The sequence below is a fragment of the Manacus vitellinus genome, unplaced genomic scaffold (genome assembly GCF_001715985.3).
Source record: "Manacus vitellinus isolate BGI_N305 unplaced genomic scaffold, ASM171598v3 scaffold_34_pilon, whole genome shotgun sequence".
NCBI lineage: Eukaryota > Metazoa > Chordata > Aves > Passeriformes > Pipridae > Manacus > Manacus vitellinus.
Window position 1 is genome coordinate 2,963,032 of NW_021940488.1, and position 26,601 is coordinate 2,989,632.

The 26,601-nt window shown below is 40.7% G+C and overlaps 1 protein-coding gene across 3 annotated transcripts in view; it reads left to right on the forward strand.

The window, feature by feature from the left end:
- The window catches only part of APP (amyloid beta precursor protein), a 161,682-nt gene that overhangs the window by 83,373 nt on the left and 51,708 nt on the right, over positions 1 to 26,601 (forward strand). Inside the window, exons 6-9 of one of the 3 annotated variants that reach the window (XM_008924902.3) lie at positions 2,378 to 2,545; positions 13,137 to 13,270; positions 20,058 to 20,132; positions 21,203 to 21,361. In XM_008924902.3, coding sequence (XP_008923150.1) covers positions 2,378 to 2,545; positions 13,137 to 13,270; positions 20,058 to 20,132; positions 21,203 to 21,361 — 536 coding nt within the window. The remainder of the gene's footprint in view (positions 1 to 2,377; positions 2,546 to 13,136; positions 13,271 to 20,057; positions 20,133 to 21,202; positions 21,362 to 26,601) is intronic. The other 2 variants (XM_018076935.2, XM_018076936.2) reach the window with 2 other exon arrangements.

The window sequence follows — 26,601 nt, forward strand, 5'->3', positions numbered from 1 at the left end:
CACCGTAGAACATTTCTCTCTGTGATGATGTAATTACCATTTAGGTCTCCCCAAGAGCAGTAGGGTTGGCTATGTGGGCTGGGGGGAAGGATGTCACCAGCAGCCTGGTGGGAGGTGACAGGTCAGGCAGGGGGCCTGTCCTCAGCTGCAGTGCTTCAGGCTTACTCTTTTTAATATGTTACTCTGTGGTTTCCTGAACACTCATTCAAGTGCATCTTTGTGTGTATAAATTATTTAAGTTACCAAAGAGCCAGCCCATTCCTTGGTACCACTGGTGTCGGTTGTTTGATAAACAATCGCCTTCCCTTTTGCATGTTCAAAGAAAATCTTTGCTGCTATTTCTGTCAGAGAGGTACCTATAGGGAAATTTCAGATTAAATCTGTGAACTGTTTCCTTCCTCATAAAATTTAACAGTGCAAAATAAAATAAATCAGACTCCATAGCAGAACTAGCATTTTGAGGGAAACCTAGAAGGCACCTGCTGGTGTGGGTAGAGGTTGGCCCGTAGTCAACATTAACTGTGAAAGACTGAATTGTTGAGACCTTTGTGTTTTTTTGAAATGACATTTTCTGTCAGTAAAAATTCTTTTGATTATACCTGTCTGGTTAATGTCAAGAGTCATTATTCATTTTTAATTGACGTGTGGCAGCTCTTCCAAGGCTGTGCAAAGTTAGCTTTGTGTGAAGATTTGACTGTATAATTGGGCAGCATGGCTGGATTTGATTTTAAAATAAATCAGAAGAAACATTTGTATACTAAAAATGGTCTATAATTAATCATATGGTAGTATACAATTAATTGTAATTAATGGGCTGTGCAATTAATTATACTTATTTTGGTTTTTTTTCTGCTAGTAAGAAACTTAGTATTCCTTTCCCCCTAATTGCTTGATACAGAATTGCAGCATTTGTTGCACATCCTTGATGGGGTGCATACACTTGGATCTGTTTCTTTCAGATCAAATATATGCTCCCTAAAATTGATTCTTGACTTTATTTATAGTTAGAATATGTGAATAAGTTAAACACAAGTAGAATTGTTCTTATATTGTATATTTAAGGAAATGTAGGTATACTGTCAGTGATGATAGGACATAAAAATTTATTTATAAATAGCAGTGCTCTCGAGGCTAGTGAATTGATGGATCAGAACAGACTCTGAAAAATGGGATTCCTTGTAGCCGACATATGAGAGGTGATGAGTGTGCAGGAGAGTTCCAGTGCTAATGCACTGATATTTCTTCCTACCTTTCAACCTTCAGGGATCTGCTTTCCTCAAAATTCAAATGTATGCAGAGACTTGAGAAGCCTCTAGTTGAATGTGGCAGTTTGTCTGCCGATGAAGCGCGTGGGATGAAAGCAAATGAGGGGTGTATTGGTGTTTAACATTATGTAGATTTGAAATGACTTATGCAGCACATTGAAAGATAAAACTGTTTTTGTCTGTTTGGAACATTATTGGTAAAGGGCTATATACATTTACATGTGTAATTGGCTGAACTCCAAATTGCAGGCAGAATTTGCTTTGTCTTCCTTTAATTTGTGTGGTTTGGTTCTTCCCTCAGGTTTTCAGGTGTTGCAGAATGTAGGTAGAGACTGTTGCAGCTCACAGTGAAACACAAGCACAAACCTTTTTAATTTTTTTCCTGTATGTATATTCACTGGAGATGAGATTTCCTCCTATGGATGGGTTCAAGCTCTAACAGTAATGTTATATATGTGAGCCCTTGAACTATGAATTAAAAACCCTGTGCTGGGAGGTTTTCAAAAGGGAGTTACTTCAACAGTGACTATATATAAATAGGTGTCTAAAGAGAATTTGTCTTCCACAATAATGTGTAAATGAGTTTTGGGATTTTTTTTGTTTGTATAAGCTAGGAAACCTCCTCAGTTTGGTCAGAGAGGGGATATATAGCTAAAAAACAAAAGGAAAAAATGTCACTCCTCCTAATTTCAGATGTTCCCCTTCCAAATGGGTATGGAGTGGGCTGCATGGGCAGGAATCTGCCCAAGGCTGTCGGCAAACCCCACAGTCAGCAGTGGTTATACCCTCTGGCCTGGAAGCAGATGAAATGTCACACTGGTACCATGGCTACCATGCTGGAGCTTTTTGAGGGCAACACCCCTCGGTGTGTGTGGATGAAGTTGCTAAAACATAAAATCATAAGAGTATGGGCAGGCTTAATGGCAGGAATCTGAGTCAGTCCAACAATCTACCTTCATTGTCTCTGGGGAAGGGTCTCCTCTTCCCTGAAACACCTCCTGGTGCATCTCCTTCCTCGCTCCCACGCGTGGGCACGGAGAGGCACCTAACGAAGAAACCGCGGCGATCCTGTGCACACGCTAAATGTGGTTCCTCTGGGTCTCTGTGACTAGAGGTGTGCTCTGAGCAAGCCGAGACGGGTCCGTGCCGCGCGATGATCTCCCGCTGGTACTTTGACGTGGCCGAAGGAAAGTGCGCGCCCTTCTTTTACGGCGGCTGCGGCGGGAACCGGAACAACTTTGACTCGGAGGAGTACTGCATGGCGGTCTGTGGCAGCGTCAGTAAGTGCCCTCCACGGGGCCTGGGCTCTCACTAACCTCGGCCGCGGTCTGTCCACACCTCCGCTCACTGCTAGATCCTCCTCAGCCTCTTGCTAACCTGGCGTGGGAGTGGGGGACTTCTTGGTGCTGTAGGTGGGGTCTACAGTAGGTAGCCTAGAGCTTAATACTTCCTTAGACCAGGCCTTCGCACTCACCTTCTCTTAATTTTCTGCCCAAGCCTCCTGATGTTTTGTGTGTGTCTCTCTGTGTGTGTGCACATACAATGCATGTACAGGAAAAATCACTGGCATTAGGGAAGCCTCAGGTAAGTTTAGAAATAGCTCGTAGCTTTTACAGTGTATTTTCATGTGTTTCTGACCTTTTTCTAATCAAAGCTGAAAAAATAACAGAATGTTTATTTCCAGGGTTTTTTTTTCTTTTTGTTTGTTTGGGTTTGGTTTGATTGAATACTTGGTGTGTGTTTGCAATGAAACGAGGGGAAATGACATTTGATTTTTTAGGTTTCCCTGCAGTGCACGTGGATGTGGATCACCTCCCACTTACTTTAATTCAGCCATATGTTTTGGTGATCATTTTCCCTGAAGAAAAGTGTTTGCACTGTTATTTTTGGTTTGAGAAGTACAGCTTTCTCCAGCATAGGGCACTGAAGCTGATGAATTAGACCCTAGATTTATTGGCTGGGTTTTGAGAGCCTGTGGAACACTCCCCTCCCGTCTGCCTTGCAAGCACATACTCTTGGGAGAGTGGTGGCTGCCATTTACATCTGGCACATTGAAGAGTGAGTACATATCTCACTGCCCTACCTGTTCACAAGGCATGGAGGAGCAGAACAGAAGCAGCATATTAGGGCTTCTTTTAGTGAAATATTTTCCTAAGTGGGCCTAGGAGTGTTTGCAGTAAGCACAAGGCTTAAAAATGCACACAAACAAAAGCAGAGCCCTAGCAAGGGGTGCTTTGTGTGTCATGGAGCAGAGGAGCTGACCTATATTTTACTGGAGCAGAAACAACAGCAGTCCTAGAGGCACGATTGGTGCTCTAGTGCTCCAGCTGCATTTCATCACAGCCTCTTTTAGAGCTGTTCATGGCAAAGCTCCAGGGAGGGACATGGAGAAATCTACCACAATGTGAGTGAGGAGGATACCTCCTGGACTGTGATCAGCTTCTGCAACAAGACATAAGATGTAGTGAAAAGAGAGATCTGTGCAGTAGGTTGGAGTGAAGTCTAATGTGTTTACTAACAGGACGTTTTGAACCATCAGGTTCCTGTGTTAGTTAAGATGTTTCCAGAGATGCAAAGCATGATTTGTCTCTGATTGCATTCTCTGTTTGCAAGGATAAATGATCTTCTCTTCTAAGACTGGCAGTTTTCTTGCAGCATATGAAGTCAAAAGTGAAATAGGAAACAATTTCTAAGTTCGCTATGTATCGAGTTCATTACGATATTCAGATAAGCCCTGGAGATTCTGCTCTGTCTCATAGAAGTTGTTGGGTTGGGTGTTTTCTTCCTCAGATTGATTTCAGTAAAACAGTGCCAAAACCACTGCCATTTGTGTTCTTTCCATAGTTCTCTTCATGTATTTTGGGATTCCCAATTTTTGGTCTAAGTCATTTTCTCTTCAAGGAAAATGGAGCTGGCTTGAGTACTTGAGCTGCTTGACTTCATTTGCACAACTCAAGCTGATTTTGTATCTCCCAGAGGTTTTTTTTCCTGTTATCTTTTTTTCTTCAGTAGTTTCTCACACATTTTAGTCTATAAGGGTACACTTTCCAAGCTATTTTAGTTATATTTTTATTCTTGGTTTTTCATGTTATGTCAGTGTGTTCTATACCCTGATCTATACCGTTGTTGTTTTTGTTCCTAAAGCAACTTTTTCTTCTGATTTCATGTACTGTTTCAGTCTCACTGTGCTGTTTCTCCTTATTCTTCATCATTTTACTGAATAGAAATTGTAATGAAAATAGTTAGCAGTGCTAAATACAATATGTTTCAGCACTGAAGTGACATCTTGTGTTTAGTACTGATATAATGTTGCTGAAAGAGGTATCACGGACACCACCCTCACTCCAATCCCACAGAAGAAAAGAAAAACAGTGGAGAGGTTTCCATCTAGGCCACTCCTTTTCTCTCCTATCCTTTTTTTTCTTTCCTCTCTCACCTCCAAGTTAGTCTTTCTATTTGATCTTTGTGCCTCCTCCTCCCCACTTCATGATTATTTATTTAATTGCTTCTTCATTCCTTTTCTCTCCAATGTTCACATTATTGTTGCTCCCTTGTGTCCTATTAAACAAAAAAAACCAGCAAGCCTCTCTTAGGCCGGAGCCAGGATGGATGCTAAAGCACAGCTTTCCTTTGTCTAGCTCTAGTTTGCTTTTCAGGATAAAGTAGTTAGATTTTGCAGAGTAACATGCAATAGTGGATAGCATCGAGTTTCTCTTCTGTAGTGGGATGTTCTGTTGTCACAAATACTCATATACTATGAAATCTGAATACTAATATGCTTAACACTTTGTCTTAAAAAAAAAATAAAATTCATGTTTTATTCTGCTTCTTTGCTGAAGTCTCTTTGACATGAAAAGGTGAGTCTGTCCTGTCATGGAAAGCCTTAGGCTCCCTCCACGATCCGCAGATTTGACTGGAGCTCTGAGGTCTGACAAAAATAATTTCTCTGTTGGGTAGGAGCTACTGCTGTCACATTTTTTTTGTTCATCACCCAGCTCCGTGGAAATTGATACATAATTGCCTTAGGAGTAGAGGGCTTGAAGGATCTTGTTACCAGTTCCTTCAGATTGCCAGACCACATGCTCGGTCTCTATTGATTTTTAATAAGAATGTTCAGTACTGTCTGGTTTCTGTTCAATACAACAATTCAAAGTTCTACTGTGTGACTGTCCATAATGGCTCCTTTGAAGTCATTAGGATCTGTCAGGCAGTTAATTCGGATTTAATGACCTCAGAATGGGTATGTATTGACAAGAATAAGCAAAAATGATATATTACTGCTATCAAAGGAATGATTTCTGTCTTATTATCATACTGAAAAGTAATCTATTGTACTACCTTTCTTTACTCATCTGTTAATTGTTGCATTTTAAACATCATTAAAGCTACAGGAAATTTTTGTTAATGAGCACTACTTTGAAATTACATTAATGTTCAAGTCTTAATCTGGGGACTTGAGCTGAAAAAATCCATTCTCTGAAATGTGCTTCATTTGTCAGCAGTTCCATAGGAGACAGTTCACCTCAGCTGCAGGAGCTGCTGTGAGCCTTCACGGCACTGTATTTTCATTTGTTCCTCACCTGAAGTGGGAATGAGCTGTGTTCTGGTAGCACAGTCACTTTTCGAAAACTGACATAACATTAAAATGGCCTTTTATAGATAGGTGGAGGTTTTTTTATCACTGTACTGAATTGTGTGACTTGCAACAGAGGGAACCAACAGTGCTCGGTGTCATCAGTTCCCTCCTTCCTTGAGTAAATGCTGAAGCCAAGTAGGAGGTTTAAATGTTGTCACACATGAGTTTATTTTTGATCGTTTCAGAGCACCATCCCAAGTTTTTGGGTGAATTTAGGTAGAGTAGCATTTCTTCTCTGGGCTAAATACTGTGAACTTACAAAATTGCTGAATCTCTTGGTGATTTTTAAGTGGCAGATGCATTATTTTGAGTGGAAGATATGAGAAGAAACACTGAAAGCTATGATTTAATAGTATACATGGAATTGCACACAGTGTAGATTAAATATGGTACACCAGACTGACTAATATGGGGGATCCACTCTTTCTGCTTTTTTTACAACAGTGGCTTACAAGATGATACTCTTGTTGTCCATCTTTTTTTTTTATTTTTTGCTTCTTTACTGGGCGATTGCCCATTTTATCTATATAAATTTGCACTTTTATTTCACCTTTGAACCACACATGGAGCCAGTATTGGACTGGGCCTTTTTAAAAAGCAAGTGGGTAAAGTTTAGGATTCAAAAAGTTTCATATACAAGAGTTAGACTACTGATAATTTCAAACACTAAGAATTTTATTAGTATGAGGTATTTTTGTGGACACTTTGCTGTAACTTTTTTTGTTGGGTTTGACCACAGAATTTTTTGGTTTGGTTCTTTTTACTCTGTGGAACTTGATAGCTCTTGTTTACAACCTTGGCAGAAGGCATGGTCAGGAGAATACTTCTGTCTGTATTTTTATTTGATGTGACAGGTGAAGAATTTAATGGGTTTTTTTCCCCTCATAAATATTTAAACTTATGATGGCAAGCTGAAAAAGAATGACCTTGCAGCAGAGTGCTGCAAAGATGCTTGAAGAAAATGTGCTTTGAGGACCTCCTCCCAAGCATGAAGGGAATCAAAGAACTTGTAGGAGGGTTATCTGAGCCATTAATGGATGAGATGTGTGTTGATATGAGCAAGGCAAAATTGTGTTTGTCAGAGTTGGTGAACAGGAGGTTGCATTCATGGAGATGCAATGAAAGCATGATTGCCAAGTTCTAGCTGTGCATGAGTAGGAAATGTATCTTGAAGTTCTTACACAGAAGGATTCTTATATGAGAAAATGGAACTTAAATCTAGTTTAGATGGGAGATATCAACTTTAACTAAGGGAATAGATAAGAAATAATAGGAGTATGGTATGTTTTGCTGGGTGGTTTTTTTTTTTTTTCAAGTTGCCTATTGTTTGATACCATACCAACTATTTGAATTATAACATAGTGAAGGAAAATAGAATCAGTCTTTGCAAAGTAAAGTTCAAGGCAGAATGTAACTTTTAAACATGTGATTCCTCTATCTCAAAATACTTTGTTTTAATTATTTTCAGGCACAGGTTGCTACACGGACCTGTAATTATTCTTTGAATACTAATGCAAGCTATGAAATATTGCAGAAAACATATGCTGTCTTTTATGACAAGTAGTTTAGCCTTGGTGGGTAATTAAAACAATGAGATAACCTGAATGTTACTAAAGGAGAGGGCATCCCTCTGGAACAGTGCATCCCATTTCATTTGTTAACTCTCTTCATGTTACCTGTGCCTGAAATCTCTTTCAATTACACTAGTAGACAGCTTTAAATTATGTACTTTCTAATTCACTTCAGAAACATTCATTTAATCTAACAACAAACTTTTGGAAGCTAAGAAGTGGCTTGAAATTGAAAGTGGAGAAGTCGAGGTCCCAAAACTGGTGACTCTTTTTACTGCTTCAGATGTGATCCCTGAACATAGAACTACTCCTACTACAGGGGGGTTTATTTCATAACTCAGCAGTAACACACATGAATTTTTTCAGAAAGAATGTATTTGGTTTTATGTAGTCTGTTAATCCGTATTTTGTCTTCTCAGAGTCCCCACCATTGTAGTCAGAATTCCTCAGTTTTTATGAAGGACACTTTTCTTTCAAAGACTTTTTGGATGTCTTAAAGATAATTGTCAAAACATGAAGACAAAGCAAATGTGTGAGATAAATAAAACCCAGCTGAATGGTAATGTGATCAGGCTGAGTGATAAATATGTGGTTGAAAGAGGTGAGCCTTAATATCAGTGAATAACCTGATGGGAGTCTGTGTCATTGAGCATCTTTACTGAAAGTTAAAAAGTGGGCAGCTGAAGCTGAGTGGCCTGAAGGACAGGAGTACCAGGCTCTGATTGTGATCAGCACAGTTCATTGTTCTGCAGGCAGCTTCCAGGCAGGGGCGTGCTGCTGAGTTACAAGAAGAAGATGTGGCTCCCATAACTCTTGCTAGTCTAGGGGTGGTGCCAACACTTGGAGCACAGCAGTGCTGTCTGTTTGTCCCCCAAAACCTTAAAAAAACAGCAGCAGCAACCTGCTACTTACAGGTAAAATACTAAAACTGGGGATATATCTGCTTTCATCTCACGAGGTCTCACAAGGACTCTGTCCTCCCCTTTACTCCCTAGTTTTAGACAGGGCTCAGAGAGTGGTCTTGGTGAAAGCATGTGTGAAGGGAAGGTAATAAAAGTGAAAAAGAATGGCCTATTGCCTGCTGGTCCCCAGGCTGCAGTGCAAAGAGTGAGAATGGTTGTCTCTATAATGCAGTAGATTATATGTGCTATGTAAGGACACGGTGTTCCATGCCCAGTAGGGATAGAAAGAATAACAGTTCAGCACACACTTTTCTCCAAGCAATTAAATTATATTAAATGTAACAACTTCTTATGTAAAAATGCATCCTTTCCCCTACACTTAAAATAGTGCTGCAGTCTTAGATAAACCTTTCCCAGCCTTGTGTCATTCAGCCAGTAATTTCTCTGGTTTGTAATAAAAAGGTGATTGTTATTTTCCTTCCCTGTTGTTTAGATTCTATTCACTGGCTTTGCCACGCTACTGTAAGTGGAGTAGCTTGTTCACAGAAGCAGGAGCATCCCACCTTGTAATCACAGCTCATTTCATGAGGCAGCAGCAGCAATAATAGAAACCCTTCTTGCTGGAGATATTCCTTTGCACTTGTGATTGTCATAAGTGCTGTAATTAGGTGTGATCTTAGTCAACAACTGAAAGCTTTGATCTTAATCCTTCATTAATGATGCAGTTACGTATGTGGAATTCAGAGGCAGTGAATGCATCCACTGAATACCATATTGTAGTTAGGTAATGCTTTCATTTCAAATGATTCTTATATGCAACAACCAGTGTCATACAGCAAAGGGGCATCTACTGATCCTTTCACTTACATGAGATGGGTGAATGGCTGCTTTTCCTTTCACTGGCAATGCTGATATGGATTATTTATTTTTATGCAGAAGAGTAAAACAGGATCTGGGGGGCATATTCTTGCAGTTTTTTGCCTTTTGTTTTTCTCGATCTTCTGTTAATGTGAGAATTGTTGTTAAATAGCAAAATGTGTAGTGCACAGTTTGGCTGTATTATTGAACCTCTGCTGTGTCTCCAGGAAGGTTAGGATTTTAAAGTCTAATAAATATTTTAAAAATCTGTTTGCGAATTGACAGATAAAATGGGTGCAAATGTGAAGAAAATGTCAGCTGATGCTGCATTTCTTTCACATCTGTGAACACACACTTTTTGATCAGTCTTCATGCAAGTAGAATGAGTTACCTTATAAAACAAGGCAATGCATCCTTCTAAGAGCAGGTGGGGTCATTAAATGAGATCAGGCTGCAGATTTTTCATTTAGCTGATTTCTGACCAAATGTTCCCAATTTACTGTTAGAAAACATGCAGTACATCTCCATAAACAAAGCTCCCAAATGTATTGGATTGCAAAGGATCGGTTTTGTGCCAACAGCCCTGAAGAAATTTTGCAATGTTTCTGCTTTATGCAGAAGGGAAGCTCAGGGTTTTTGTAACTCTGTCTTTTTTTCCTGGGGTGCCAGCAGCTGGGCACTGTTATGATGAAACCCCATTTCTGCCTAGCATCAGTTTCCAGCCATCAGGCCTCAGTTGTTTCTTTCCGATAAAGCTGTTGTTAGGAATCTTTTCTTAGGAGAGATTTTCTAAATCAGATTAGTAGTACACTCCCTGGTGGGTGACTGTAACTGATTGAGCTTCTTAGCAGGACACAGGTCTCCCAAGCTCCCATGAGTTCTCATGCCTGTTTCCCAGCCCCCTTTTTTTTTGGGAACATGCAGTGGAGAGGCTCCATATGGCCTTACACCAGCCTTTTGCTGAAGGTCAGGGGTAGTAGCAATCCCCTCCTGTGCAGTGCTGCTCTTCATCAGCGTCAGCTTGGGAGAGTGTATTACAGTCAGGTGTCGATGTCCTGCCCTCATCTTTTCCCTGCTGCTGGACACAGCCTGGCTGTCTTGGGAATCCAAGCCTGTGGCGTTTAATGCCCAGTCGCTGTTTGGTTTTGCACAGCTTTTGGAGGGGTCTTGGTGCTCTGACATCCCTGGCATCCAGCACTGAAGTCAGATTTTCGAGTTCTCAGCACCTGCTGCTCTCACCAGTGCAGAAACACAGCACCAAGCATTTTGGTGGAAAGTAAGGATAGTGTCCGAAAATCCAGCCTGTCAGGGCTGCCTGTGTGAGACAGGAGCTTTTGAAAATCAAACCTTGAATGCAGAGGTGGCTTAACTGAGCTCTAGTGCAAATGCTGGTGACCTTTTTTCCTGTTTAATAAATTAAAGGTTAAATCTGCATAATTTATTGGACAGTTATTTAGATTGTCACTTCTTTCCACTCACATTTGTACAACTTGAATTCAGTTAGAAAAAATAAATCCATAAAACATGGAGAAGGATGATGAATGTGCTAGAGCTCTCCCCCATTTCATCCTCCCATGCTGAACCCCTCTGTGTGCCACAGAGGCAGAGAGAGGAGGATGAGGAAGAGGGGAATCTCTTCAGAACCTGACTGAAAGGTGGAACTCACTGCTACACCATAGTGTGAATGTTAAATCTCATGCAAGTTTTTTTGGGAAAAAAATAAAATTAGAGCCATGGAAGAAAAATCCAACAATGTTAGTTAAACATTGCAAAAGAGTATTCCCTGCTCTTGCCAGAGGGTGTTGGATGAGTCCCTGGAAGGGATGGCCTTTGCTCAGTGGTCTGACACTCTTAAATTCCTTCTTGCTTTGAAATAACATTTTCTCTTCATTTTCTAAATGGAATTAAAATGCATAATACTCAGCTGCAGCTTCAGGAAAGATGAAGATGAAATTGATTTGATGCTTGAGAGATTAAAAGGCAAAGACATGTCGAACTCGGGAGCATTACAGAAATGTTCTCACTCAGCGTGAGCTTTGGGTGATTTGTTTTTGGAATTTGCTTACACTGGCTGTAGCCTTTCTGGCAGGCAGCACTGCACCCCAGCACAAACCGGGTTGTCCTTGAAGATGGGTTGTCATCATTAAGAGTTTAAAAAGAAAGAAAATTTTAATGCTTTTATAACAGCATCGTAGACTTGAAGTGGTCTGAAGTTGTAATAGTAACCACTGAAAATATTGAGTGGCATCCTGTTTTGTGTGTCTGGAAGCTTATTTGTTCCTGTTTGATTGTTACAGCACTTCAGTAACTAAGTTTACCATCTTACAAAATGTAAACTTGTAATTCAATATTTATGAAAAAACATAATGATGGTGGGAGGAGTGATGCTTTGCACTGCCTAAGATTTCTCAATTAGATTTTTTTTTTATTTGCTTGTAGATTATTATTTTTTTGTTTTGAGACAAGCAAGACCTTTCCTTTGATCCACTGAGTAACTTGGAAAATCCACTGTGCAGTTTATACCAACAACACCCAAAACCATTCATGCCTATTGCAGAGAACATACAGAGATACCTCAAATGCAGCCAAAATGCATTTTCAATGCTTTTGGGGTTATACATCTAAGGAGAAAAACTTTGGGTTTGGGGTTAAGTTTTTCTTTAAATTTGAGGATATATTTCATTGGATATATTTAATTTCACATTGTACTCCTAACTGATGATTTTAATTTTTTTTTTAATAATTTAACACAGATGTGCTTATATTTGAACTCGTTTGGGGGGAAGTGGTCATAAATAAATATCGGTTGCTATTACTCCTTCTGATCTTCAGATTCAAGTTTGCTTTTGTTGAAGACATTGAGAAACATTTGGGATGTGGGAGTATCCTGATTTTTCACTGCCTGTAGTAGTCTATCTACTAAAATGAATTACCTCTGTAAGTGAAGTTCACTGTAGTACATGTAGTCAAACTCATTTAAAAAAAAAAATCCTGCACAGGTATGTGTTTGTTCTGTGTTTCTTTGGCAAAATTTTTAAACTAACTTTGCAGTAGTTGAACTAAATGTGATCAGGGAGATGAAATTAATTATATAATAAAATATTTAGGCACAATATAGTTGAAGTAGTTGATCATCATTGGAAAGTTTTTTAATTGCTGTTATTGCCTAGCACAGAAATTGCTCTAATTAGTGCAGGGGTTGTTGGATGTCAGTGTATAGTGAGGGAACTGTTGCTCACTTTGCTTGAATTGTCCCAAATGCAAATCTTTCCACTGCCACTGTCACAGGTATCACCCAGTTACCTGACAGGAATGGTTAGCAATTAGTGCAAGCTGTCTGGTTATTTCCAGCATCTGTGAGGGGGTTTCTTAATCAAAGTTGTTAGAAATTAAGTAAATATCTGTGAGGCCAAACTGTTGCTAACAAAGGATTTGAGATACTTCATTAGCTACTGTGGAGTCCACAAGTGCTTTAAAATGTATTTGCATTCATACTTAGGAGTTACAATTTACCTTTTAAAAATATACTAATATACAAAGCATGTAACTTTGCAAAGGGCTTTCTACTGGCTTATGGACTTTAGTCATTGCTAGGCTTTTATCCGTACTTGGAATTTTTCCTTTGACAGCAGTTTCTAACCTGTTTGAAGAACATTGCTTTGTTCACTTTGATGAGTTTCTCCTGGTTTATAAAATGGGGCAGGAGGGGAAATCCTGTTATATTTATATATATTTGCTGTAACATGCTCACCTAAACCACATTTTTGTATCTTCCTCTGACGCTAAATAAATGGCTTTATTCCAATGGAAACTAGAGCAGATGCTTCTTGCTTGATCTAACTAAATTTTCCCTGTACCTAAGTAGAAATTCTGCTTTTCTTCCCCCTCTCCTTCCTCACCCCAGTCCCTACCACAGCTGCTAGCACTCCTGATGCTGTTGACAAATACTTGGAGACACCTGGAGATGAGAATGAACATGCCCATTTCCAGAAAGCCAAGGAGAGACTTGAAGCTAAGCATCGTGAAAGGATGTCTCAGGTAAGGGGAGATCTCTTTATTCCTGAATGGGGGAGTTTGTCTGTCAAGTCATAAGATGCTTGTGATCCTTCATCTTTGTCTTTCACAAGGCTTCATCCAGGTGCTCTGCCCATTTGCAATGCTGTAAACACACCATTTTCTGCCTTTCTGACTCTATCTAAGAATTCAGCTGCCTGACACACGTTTGTGGTTGGGTCACCACCAATCATAAGTCACTACAGTTGCTTGTGCTGGTTAAAAGGAAAAAAAAAATCTGTTAAAAATTGTTCTTATCTTTGTGGAAGAGTGTTTGTTTTGTGAGATTATTCTTGCTTTTAAGTAAAGAATTTGGCCGCTATATTAGTTGTCCTTCTCTTTTGGCAGCTGAAGGATGTGGCTTGTGATGAGCTTTGTTCTCTGTGTGTGTAGAAACAGGGCTGTGCCCTGGGGTAGTGTAGAATCACATATAGTTCATCCAATGGTCTTGAGCCTCAAGGTAACGTGAAATGTGTCTGAAGCCAAAGAAAACAGGAAAAATTGATGCTTTTGAACTGAAAATCCAAACTGAATCAACCCTTTTCTTTCCTTTTAACCAAACAGATTTGTGTAACCTGAAACTCTACACTGTTTTTAATCCTATTGGACACTGTAAGAGATAAGTTATCCACTCTCTCAGAAATAGGGCTTATAAATGCCAATAAAAAGTGGTCACAGTTCTGCTCTAATAGCAACAAAGAAAAAATATAAGAGATTTAAAGGAAGACCTGTGGTGCATATTTTTTTAGGATGGAACAACCAGAAAAATTTAATGTAGTGTGATTCAGATGCACTGCATATATCCTTGTAGCCAATTTACTGTAATTTTTCATTGTAACTTTGTTCCCATGATGCATTTGCAGTGTTTCTCTCTGTTACTGATACATTAACCTTTAGCTCTGTGCTGTTATTCTAAAAATGAAAATTTGTATTAATTAAAATGAAATTAAGCTCTTAGTATAAGTCCCTGCCTACTGGCACTGTAGCTGTGCCTGGCACTTTTCTGGTAAATAGGGCAGGACATCTTACCTGATAGTCTTACCTGATCTGTGCAAGGCACATACTGAGAATATGACACTTAATAGATAGGAAGGTAGGTGCTCCTCATCTTCCTGGGAAGTGCTGTAGCACGAATAAGCCATCTTCTCTTTAACTCGAGAAAATAGTGCCAATTTAATGAGCAGAGAATCTGGAGGATAAAAGAGGCACACAGCCTGCCTGGCAGAGGAGAGAAATCCTGCCCTGGCTGGGCATGTGGAGGGTTGGTGTGTAATGCAGTCACCACCCCATTATTCCTTCTCCTTGAAATATCATTTCTCTAAAAAGCACTGTAGGGGTGGGTGTCCTGAAAGCAAAGGACAGTCAGTGCAAAAGGCGTAGCCTTCAGATCCCCACCGTGGTTGCAGGTTTGCCTCCAAAATCCCAATATATAAAGCTGAGTAATGAAGGGCAGTGTCTGGGTGAACTGTGTATTTTCTGTTTTCTACAAAACTGTGTGGAAAAACGCTGCTCAAATGCACAGGCACCCAGAAAACATCACAGAGACCACGCGGCGTCAGCGCTCGAGGCCAGCAGAATTACCACGCAAAGCACTGAGCTGCAGCACCAGGAGACTCGAGGGTAAATGCGCTGCACATTTCACGTGTGCTTTTGGGCACCCTCACATCTGAAGGCTGTGGTTCAAGGGTTTGGCTGGAGCTCACCCCGGTGCCCTCGTTAGCACAGGCCCAGCCATCCTTCCTGTCAGCGCTAACGAGCGGCGGGTGAGGCAGGTCAGCTCCCTGTGTCGCTGCAGTGTCACTCCTCCAAAAACAGCTCAAATAACCAGCTCTGGCCAGTTCAGCAAGCGAAATCAGACCTGGAAAGAGCACCACGATAGGTACATTAAAAATACAAAAAAAATCAATCATTAACTTGCTTAAGCTGCTTATGAAATCACTGAAGGAGGTATGTCTTGAAGCACACAGACCCCCTGCAGTTTCGAAGATGAGAGTTAATTTAGGTTTCTAAAAGTTAGTTTTCCCTTCTATGAGCAACATTTTGTTACAGCATTGAATTCTCCCTGTTAACTTTTCAAATGTTTAAATAGTAGCAGATTTTATAGCTAGCTTACCATTCCATGTTTTCATATGTGAACATCTGTGTCCAGTACCACTGGTTCTCTTTTCTGGCAATTTATTTTAACATTGCTTTTTACATTTTCTTTATAATCAGGTATGTTCCTAATATATATTTAACTAGGTGTTTAAATATATATTTAACTAAAAGGTAATCTGAAACTCTTATTTGTTATGTTATAAACAATGCTGAATACATTAACTCAGTAAGCCTTTGCTAACAATGTTTTTCTCTTTAAGAAGAAAAGGAAACAAGTACCTAGCTAAATCTTCCAGCTGCACCAAAATTATTCTTTTTTTTTTTAACTCAAAGTCCAATTTTTTTTCAAAGCTGAGAAATGGAGGCTTATAAAGCTGCAGAAATGTCCATTTTTCTTCCATTGAAAAGAGAGGAAATGATCACTACTTTTAGGGAAATGATCAAATCAGTCCTTAATCTTGATAAATGTGATAATCTGAAATAGATTGGTTTGCTCACAAAATACAGATATTTCTTTTATTTAATAAAGCAGTGAGTTTTAAAATAGTATTTGATTTGATGCACACTTTGCAACAGCCAGTTAAGTAATAAAAATATCAAATGCATTTTATTTCACATATAAAACATAATCATCTAAAGAGTAGGAAGGTTTATCACTAAAAAATTATATTGAAATAATCAGGGCAAATGCAAATATTCTGCATGTCCTCTTTCTGGGATTTCCCTTTGTTTACCATGAAATTCTGACAACTCTTATTTCTTTTTTTCTTATATGAAGATGTTCTCACAAGCAGAGACCCAGCTTCAGTCGGTGATTGTGTCACCTCATAGTTCCCAGCTCGTGAAAGACTCCTTTACTGGGGGAGTCTGTCTCTGTGCTCCTGGTGCATCTCTGGTTCAGACTCTTAATCCCTTCTGCTCTCAGGTGCCCATCCCTTTAGACTGTGGATCATGGAAGTTTTTTGCACCACACCTGAAGCAATAAGGCTTCTAAACCTTCCTAGGCAGTACTCTAAAGAGACTTACATTAACCTACAATTTTAAGCTTTTCCCAAGAATTATTAGTGCAACCCCCATACCAGGAAAACTCCATTCCCATGCAAACAGGATAGTCATTCAGTGATCCAGATGTAACCTTTAAATGCTTGCTATTCCCTGACGTATAACTGGGAGAGGTCATGCTGATTGCAAAGTACCGTGGTTCTTGTTTCACCTTCTGGTACAATTCCCCTTTTCCTCTTTCTCTTTTTAGTTTGTTACCTCCTGCGCTGCTCCCTTACTTAATTAGTTGCCACTAAATAGTCTGATGAACCAGATACTGAACCTTACTCAAGGGAGCAGTATATTTATACATTTCTCTCCTCAGACATCTTGTGACGTCCTTGTATCTTAAATTTACTCTTCCTCTGGCTGTTTACAGTATTTTTGGAATCATAACATGTAGAGTCCTTATGATAGGAACTTAATGATACCTTGTGTCCTAGAATAATCTTACATCTTGAAAGTTTATTTCCAAAGCAAATATCTGAAAATACTGCAGTCCTCAACCAACCTGAATAGAGCTGGTGTTATGTTCAGGATTTTTTTTGGCTCACTGCATGCCACTTGTTCCAACATCCTGGAGAGGTCTTCAGCTGATTTTTAGTCCCGGGGCTCTATAGAATCATAGAATGGTTTGTATTGGAAGGGACCTTAAAGATAATTTAGTTACAACTCCCCTGCCATTGGCAGGCACACCTTCCACTAGATCAGGTTGCTCAAGACCCCCAACCTGGCCTTGAACACTTCCAGGGGTGAGGCATCCTCAACTACTCTGGGCAACTTGTGCCAGTGCCTCACCACCCTCACAGTGAGGAATTTCTTCCTAATATCTAACCTAAGCATACTCTCTGTCAGTTTAGAGCCATTCCTTCTTATCACTGCATCACTACTTTTTTGCACTACATGAAAAAAGTCCCTCTCCTGCCTTCTTGGAGGCCCCCTTTCAGACACTGAAAGCTTCCTGTAAGGTCTCCCTGGAGCCTTCTCTTCTCCAGGCTGAACAACCCCAGCTCTCTCACCCTGGCCTCACAGAGGAGGTGCTCCAGTCCTCTGATCATCTTCATGATCTCCTCTGGACCCACTCAAGCAGGTCCACGTCCTTTTTAAGTTGGGCCCCAGAGCTGAATGTGGCACTGCAGGTGAAGTAAGGGGCAGAATCCCCTCCCTTCTCCCTGCTGCCCATGCTCCTTTTGATGCAGCCAGGGATACATTTGGCTTCCTGGGCTGTGAGTGCACATGGCTGGCTCTTATTTGTTTTTTCATCCACCAGAACTCTGAAGTCCTTCTCTGCAGGGCTTCTCTCAGAGCACTCATTACCCATTCTGTATCAATGCTTGGCATTGCCCCAATCCAAGTGCAGCACCCACGCTTGGCCCTGTTGAACTTGAACCTGAGGTTTGCACGGGCCTGCCTCTCAAGCCTGCCCAGGTCCCTCTGGATGCCATCCCTTCCTCTAGAGTATCAACCACATCACTGAGCTTCATGTCACTTTGCTGAGAGTGCACTCAATCCTACTGTTCGTGTCCCCAACGAAGATGTTAAATAATACCAGTTCATGTATTCCCTAAATTCCACCATCTCTATTACTGTGTGTAGGAAGGCTGTTTCCTTCCTTAAAACTGTCAGGCTAGTAGGATTACCCCCTCATTTACAGTCAGGGCTCTTTGGAGAGGTTTAATGATGTTATTACCAGAAAAAGGGGCAAGACTTAACATGGAACAAAAGCCCTTGACAAAGGTAGATGCCTTATTGGTGTGACTTTTACCTTCTCGGTAAGCCAACCTTCAGGCAATCACCTCTGCTCATCTGATTGCTGTCACCCAAATGTCTGCCATAAATTCTTCTCTTGCAGATATGCTTCTGTGCTCCCGTGTAAAAAATGGGAGTGAATTCTGCTGCTTTCAATGTAATGAGATTTTTGTACTCTTGATAATGAATGGCATTTTCCATACTGCTTCTTTCCCTCTTGCTGACCCCTACAGCCCTATTTCAAAAGGAGTCTGCCTCCTGAGTTCTGAAGAAGTTTGACTTTGAAATGGCTTACTGCTTAAATCTCAATCAGAAGTTGTCATTTTCCCTCCTCAAAGCCACCAAAATGCTTGAAGAGCCATAAATCTGTGTCTCTTTCATAGATCTGTGCTGTCAGCGAGGGAGAATAGGTTTATAAGTGCACCGAGGCCAAGTTATTGAGGCCAGAATCTCTTATTGATAAATAATTTCAGTGATACTGAGTTGATCTGTTTTTACTATGACTGCTTTGTTGCTGTCTTGAGATACGCTCCAGGGCTTGGGGTGAAAAGGAGGATGAAAACTTGACAACAAAATCCCATATATGGAGTCAGTGTAGAGTGCAGGTGTCAGCGTGCTGGGCAATCAGTAAGGCCTACAACTCTGTACAGAACTTTTCAAGATCTGGGGCTTCTAAAAGTCTCCTTTGAGCCCACGTTTGTGGAAGGCTTTTTAAGGTCACAGGCTCAACCAGGTACCCTGGGGCACCGCCACTGCTGTCCATCAAAGAGCTTGATTAGCAATTTCCAGTGTGTCGGAAAACTGGGAAGACTAAGACAGGAACTAAGTGGTGGAGGCTCAACTTGCTAACATGAGGCACAGCAGGTCTTACTTTTCCTGCCTTTGGTATTGGTCTTGGTAAAATTTCAGTCATGCATGTGAATTTTGAGCTTTTTTTAAAATCCTCTTTGACTATTTCTATTAAATGGTTTGAAAGTGTGTGTTTTATTGAGAAAGGAAGTAAAGGAAATGCACGTTGTGAGTAATTGCTTCTAGGTTTCTTCTGTCATCTTCAGACATGGTGCTAATCCTGCACATAAACAGGTCACCTATTTGTGTGCACTGCATTCAGTGAGAACAGTTGTTCCTGTATAAAATGTGTTACCTGAGGAGATTGCTGTCTAGGTGTGAAATGATTAAAGGCTCTAGGTAAGACCACAGGAAAGTTTCAGATGTCATGGACAGCAAGTAACCCATTCCCTGAGTATTGAAATACTGCTCTTTGTTACAGGGCAAGGTAGCTTCTCACATTGCTCAAAGAAATGGTACTGAAAGTTCTCCTACATTATTTTTCTGTCCGTGTTGTACTTGAGATATATATTCAATTCTTGGAGTGTTGCTAAACCCCCTATTTCTGGACAAGTAGGTGGATTAGCACAAGTTATGTGTAATTTTTGATCTGTCCTACTCAAAAGCCAGCGATGTAGCCCAAATACTAAAAAATTTTGTGGTGACAATTAGAATGAGTTGAAATTCACTCATTTTGTCCAAGGATGTACATAAGTGGAAGCAGTTTTCTTTCTGTGTGAGATGAAAAAGGATCAGTGTGTATTTCAGCCATGGAGACCTTCACTTCCCTTGCTCGAGGGCTGGTTAACGTCTGTGTTGCTTCACAGTGGAGCTGTGAAGGAGGGCTTGGCACAGTGTTCAGGCACAGAAGTACCATCTTTGTTTAATTTAATAACAGGATCTTACCTTCGTTAAACGTTGCAACCACTTTTTTTATAGAGATAAAAGGAGGAGAGGAATGTAAAAAGATGACTGTTGGAGCTGCAGTGCTTGGCTGTTGCTAAGCCCTGAGACGAGAGGAGAATAGGAAAGTCACGCTCCTTGTTTTGTTCACTAGGTCATGAGAGAGTGGGAAGAGGCAGAACGCCAAGCAAAGAACTTGCCAAAGGCCGACAAGAAAGCTGTTATCCAGGTAAAGGAAAACTCAACCACAACCTTGCCAGCTGGGGCCCCAGTTAAAATGCAAGGGGTGCTGGGTGTGATGTAATTTTAAAACCTACTTTCATGGAGATTCAATGTTATTCTCTGCTCTTGTTGCTATTATTGTTTCCAACTGTTGGTGGCTGCTGAGTGTCTCTATACTTTGCAGCCAGTCCCTGGAACAGCAGTGCAGGACTTGTGACTGCACAGAGGGGTAGAATTTCATCTGAGTTTAGATATGCCTTCAGTGAGAACTGAAAACTTGTTTCCTACGGGCTCCTATCAAAATTTAGGCTGTGATAAACTAATACGAGCTGCAGGACCTAAACTCAAAGCAGAGATGGAAAATGTGATTTAAGGAAAGGATCATCATCAGTTTTATCTGAAAGAAACCCTCAGCCAAAAATTATTTTATCCAAAATTATACTATAATTCAAAAATTCTGACAAACCAGACACTCCTTGAATCCCACTGTCAGATATTATTCAGTACTGCTGGAATGATTTCAGGGCACAACTATAAAAAGGAAACATTCAGAACCAGATTGGTTTGCACATTAGATCCCACAGCTTTGCTCTCTGTACGTGTTACCCAGTCAGTCTTTTCCTCTGTTGGAGTAAGTTTGGGCTCAGTTTTTCTTCTTGGTGACCAGTTTATTAGGAAATTATAGTGACTGTGTTCAGGTTGGACATTTTTCTCTCCCCATATAGGTTTACTCATGTAGTCATGATGGCAGGGGTGTACACTTGTCAGACTCCTTCCTGCTCTGGGCACAGTTCTCTAGTGCTGAACCTTTGTCTTGAGGCAAACAAAGGATTCCTGAACATGTCAGGAATATTTCATTTTATTATTAGATTAGTAAAATATGACCAGATGTTCTTGAATACAGGGCACTGCAGTTCCCACTGAAATCAGTAAAAGGTGCATTCAAGGCAGAGTTCCTGGGAGCCAGACCAGATTGACATGGGGAAAGGTTTTGGTGGTTTGCAGACAGAGGTGCTCACGTCTGCTGGTCTCCGCTGATGTCTTCACTGTTTCTGTTGTGACTGATGTTTTTTTCAGCATTTCCAGGAGAAAGTGGAATCTCTGGAACAAGAAGCAGCAAATGAAAGACAGCAGCTGGTGGAGACTCACATGGCCCGGGTGGAAGCGATGCTGAATGACCGTCGCCGCATTGCTCTGGAGAACTACATCACAGCCCTGCAGACTGTGCCACCCAGGGTAAGTGTGATGCCACAGCCTCTGCAGCTGTTCAAAGTCACTGTGGTTGTCCTGGGGGAAAAAGAGGTGTGCCCAGTGCAGTCCAGCTATGGAGCAGGGAGTATGTGTCCCTGTGCAAGAGCTACTACAGCAGTCAGTTTGCATAAATGCAGACACAAGCACCTCCCATAAGTAGCTACAGATGGATAGATACATACGTAAAGGTACTTAGCAGATGATGTGGAAGTGATTTGGCTCTCAGAAATTGCAGCTGTTCACAGATCCTGCAGGAGGATGATGAAGTGTCCCTCCAAGTGATGCACAGTAAGATGTCAACATGGAGCTTAAAGATGAGGGTGGTTGTGATTTTCTGTTTTGTTTATTGAACTGTTGAAGTGTTTGGTGAAGGATCTTCTGAGAATTGTTGGATGGCATGAAGACACACACTAGCAATTCAAAGTTGTCTGGTTTGGATGTGATGGCTTTTGGTGGGTGTAAACATTTAAGTTCAGAATGAGGATTTAATGGAATTTTTAATGACTTCATATCTCATATTGTGTTCGATACCACAATAACTGGTCAGTGAACTCCAGAAGAAGAGAATCTGCACAGTGGAAAAGCTGTAAAAAGTTTTATGTACCTCTCACCTTGAACACTTCCTAGATGGAAAACACATTGTTACACTGCTGAGTATTTTAGTGAGTTTGGCCTCACAGGGAATTACATCAGTGTGACTAACCTGCTTAAATTGTGTATTTTAAGTGAATTTCCTTCTGCAGAGAAACCTGCATATTTGGTGAGCATGGAAAAGTGATCATCATCTTAGTTCTTTATCATTATCATCCTTGAACTTTTTTCTCCACCCCATGGTGCAAAACTCTCTTGTTTTTACCATGTCTGCCAAGTCAAAGGAAAATCTTTTATTCAGGTAAAAGTGTCATGGGGAGACTTCACGGTAGTTGTGTGAAGAATTAATGTCTATTTTGCAGTACAGTAATTTGTAGAGGATGAAACCATTCTGTGTGAAATTGGAAGAGGATGTTATTTGGCCTGAGTGTGTTTTGCTTATTGTAATGTCTGACCACAGTGAGGGTAGCGAAGGGCTTGGGCTGATTAGGGGACAGATTAGCAAGTTAAAGCTGGGAGGCAGGTTCCTTTAGGAAACTGGAGTCTGCAGCTCAGAACTGGGTGAGGTGAGAGCATGGACTGGCTGCAGGTCGTGTTTGCTTTCTTGCAGTTGGTTTTGGGCTATTCACTGGAGGTGGGGTTTCACGTTTGGCTTTAGAGCTAAACTTTCCTGCTGTTAAGTTGAGCACTGTGCAAATATAATTCTGTCTGAAAAGTAGCCCAGTAAAATGATTTGGTTTCAAACTGTGTGTGGATCAGGCTGACAGCTTGGTTCTGCAGGTATCTGGGGTTGTGGAAGAGGATGATGGGGACCACACATAAGAGTAGAATGGTCTCTAGGGCTGCCAAAATGTGCTACTTTATTCCTAGCACTGGGGAACTCAACCTTTCATGTTTGTGGAATGCATACTACACAAAGTGAACTTCAGCTGCAGAAGTCTAAGGGACAAAAATGTTAACAATGACTTTGGGACCAGAAGAACTTGCATTTTGTGCTTGTGCTGCTTGTAGTCAGCTTCCAGGACATGAAAATTAATGATACATTTCCTGTGTCAGAGGGAGAGCATCAGGCCTGACAGCTTGTGTCCAAGAACATGGCTTGATACATGACTCCAGTAGAAGTTTTGAAGGTACTGTTGGAAAGACTGAGGTGCATCCTATATTGAGTATATATCCTCTATATATATCCTACAAAAGCTAATAATTCTGAAAGGAGCAGGCAGCAAGCACAGAGGTAATATGAGCTGAAGGTGCTACCAAATGGGGACTCATGTCAAAACTGACAGGGGTGAACAGTTTAGAAAATAGTATCTTTAAACAAGTCCTTAGTCAGTCGTGCTGATGGTCCTGTCCTTAGCTTGGCATTTTTTGGTTGTGTGCTCTGTAGCTGCTGACAGTTGACATGTGTGCTCCTGAACTGCTGGTCAGGTGTGGGCCAAAGCCCATGACAACACTGACCTTGAATTCAGCAGGACGATTTGTCTGGCTGTAGTGTGAGGATGAAACCTGGGGAGTGATTGATGATAGCTGAACGGCCTAATGAGTTAATCCAGTCCACTTACTGCTTTGCAGATATGGAGCCAGAAATCTGAATACACTCTGAATCCAAACTTCGGCTGCATTGCCAAAGAGAAAATGGGATTAATGGAAAATTCAGCTCTGATAGCCTAGCTGTATTTTGCTCTGGCAGTTCAACCCCCCTTTCACAGCCTTCAAGTTACATGGTTTGCTATTAGTATGTTTACTACAAAAGTAGATTCTGAATATTTAAAGTGATAGAGTCTCTTTCTCTAGACTTGTAAGGGCAGAGTCTAGGTTTAAATTAAAAAGTAAGTTAGGCTTTTTTATTGAAGTGTTGCACACAGCCAGGAGGGTTACCCTAAGTCTGGTGTGTATGAGTATATATACATAGATGTGTACATGTGTGTGTAGAAAGAAGTATTTCCCATGTGCTGTTTAATAACTTGGACCTATTGCCTTTTACTGAATTTGAACATTTCCCAAGATTTATTGGACTTCTGGCAGACCACTTGAAGCAGCAGGATTTCATTTTATTCTTGGATGTCTAGAAAACCATGACCACTCCTTGCCTGCAGATCGGTTTCCACATGTGTACAGTGAGTCTGGCACTCCTGGTGTCATCAGACTGATCATGAATGTGATACATGGTTCTCCTTGAATGATGAAATCCTTGACCTGCTGAGACCTCTTGTTTTCTGTATGTGCACAGATCACGTGGTGCTTGTGTTCAAGGGGTAGTAGGCTCTTCAGGGGAGCTGAAGAGAAAATTCTCTGTCTGGGAAAGTCCCTGAGCTACGGACAGAGGGAACCTGGAAGATTGTGTGAGGAGAAGTGTCATCATTTACTCGCTCCTTTGGAAGAGGCTTTCCTTGTAGGATAGCAGGATATGGGACTAGGGGGATCTTTGTTCTCGGACAATAGGACAGTCAGTACATTCTTGCCTAGAAAATCAGCTCTTTTCAGTGCTGTTCTGCCTAAAATACATAAGGCTGTGAATCCTTTATGAATAGCTTCTGTACCAGATCAAAAACTGTAACTGCAGGGTTTTTTCGTGTGTTACATGGATGATTGCCCAGTGTCAGAGGTGTGCCTCAGAGTACCAGTCTGGGCAGCAAGGGAGGCAGGGAGCACACAGAGAGGAAATTGCATAGCTTCAAGGTCTACGAGAAAATAAATTTGAGCAAAACCAAATATTTGTACTCCTGTTCTCAGAAGCACTGTCATGCAGGCTGCCCAGAAACTTAAAATTTGATCCTCATCCTTGATTCCTGATCCAGCTTAGCTGTGCTTTGTTGCCTTTGAAAATGGGGTGCAGCTGTTCAGTATCCAGTGTCAAAATACTGTATTGTTTCATCCTGCTTGATGGGCTTACTACAGAAAAGGAGGATTAGTGGCAGCTGGAAGCAATATGCCTCTAGTTTTTTAAACAGTTGGAAATTTTCCCCTTCATTTTGCAAGTTAAATGGGGGAATTCAAATCCATCATTCTCTGTGAGGAGATTGATTCTGTAATTTGCTTGTATTCCCTCTTTCGCGTGCATGTCAAATTTTGGTGGATTTATGTCTCCCTTTTTAATCTTTGTTGGTAAGAGAGGCACATTCTCCGTGGGAAGCTGGTGGGGGGGGACAAAGAGAGGCAAAAAAGAAATCCAGCTCCTAGTGATGAAATAAAGGGTTTCAGAGAAGGAAAACATACAGGAAAACTTTGAAAGGTAATTAATTAACCTCCTTACTTTGCGCGTAGATTAAAGCGAGCGTATAATCATTAAAATCACCTTTAAATGCTTCTCTTCTAATTCAGCAGTATTTTACTGAAATGTAAATTCTTGCTGAACAGAGCAGGATCATTAAAATCAACCCTAGCATTTACATTAATACATTAGAATTTTTTCCATGTATTTGGTTTTGGGTTTTTTTCTTCAGAATTTTGCCTTCAGAATTTGTTCTGGTACCTTTGTGCTGTGGGAGCAGTTTCTGTTCACAAGAGAGCACAGCACGGGTTGAAACTAGTCAAGTTTGGCTATTTGGTTAGGGAAGAGGAATCTGCAGAGGGGCCCATGCTCAGTGCCTCAGTGTTTGGGAAGATCAAACCCCTTCCTGAGTCCAACAAGGTTGCTGTGGAAATATGCAGTTGGAAGGAGGCCAAAGCACTGCTGCTGATCCAGTGATAAAAATCCTCCTGTGCAGCAGGAAAGAACAGTCCAGCTCCAATACTCCACCCTTTAGCTCTGCTCTTCCAAATCCATAAACTTCCAGCTGTGGAATTTCTCACATACTCTTATCTTTGTAGGATTTTTGTGAAATAGCATGGATTTCAGCTTGTTTTAAACCAAGTCAGATTTCAACAAACACGGTCACCTAACTCCATTTTTTGGCACCTTCTGAAGCTTCTATATGACTAAATCCAGAGTGTTGTGTTTTAAACCCTGCGAGGTTCGTTATATCTGGAATTAAGTATGTTAAAAGAGTGAGCAGAAACAAAATTTGTCTTATTTGTCAAAGTTCAATAAGTTCAAATACTGTAAAAACAAATAATATATTGAATCAAATACTGTTTTCATTTTATTTGGCCACAGGAAAAGTCCTTGGGAGAGGAGGCAAATGGAAGTTTTAGGTACCACCGTAGCCATGTGTTTGTGATATTTGAGGTGACATGTTTTGTTATAAATTAGCAGAAATCATGAGAAGGCATCTATAACTCCATGGGACAGGTAGCTGGATAGGGGTTTAGTTGTTTTGCCCGTGAGTAAAAGTCTTGCATTCATCCTGTCCAGCCTTTCTTTAATGTTTCTAGAGTTACTCCTCTTATGTGAAACATGACCTGCTAGTTAATAATGTAGCAGGTAAAATATACTGAATATGGTACACAAGGCATCCCTAATAGTGAATGAAAAGAAGCAATTGTTGCATATTGCAGGAGCAGTAATCAGAAAGGACTGCTGATTGATTTTTCTCTAAAGGCAAGATTAGCACAGTGCAGCATTGTGAAACTTTCCTCTCTGATTTAGAGCGAATTTTGATCAAAAATGACAAGCCAGCTCCAAATTTCCCATGGAAGTTCCATGGCACAGAGCCAGCAAGTTGTATTTTCAAGACACAGAAGTGCTTTAATTT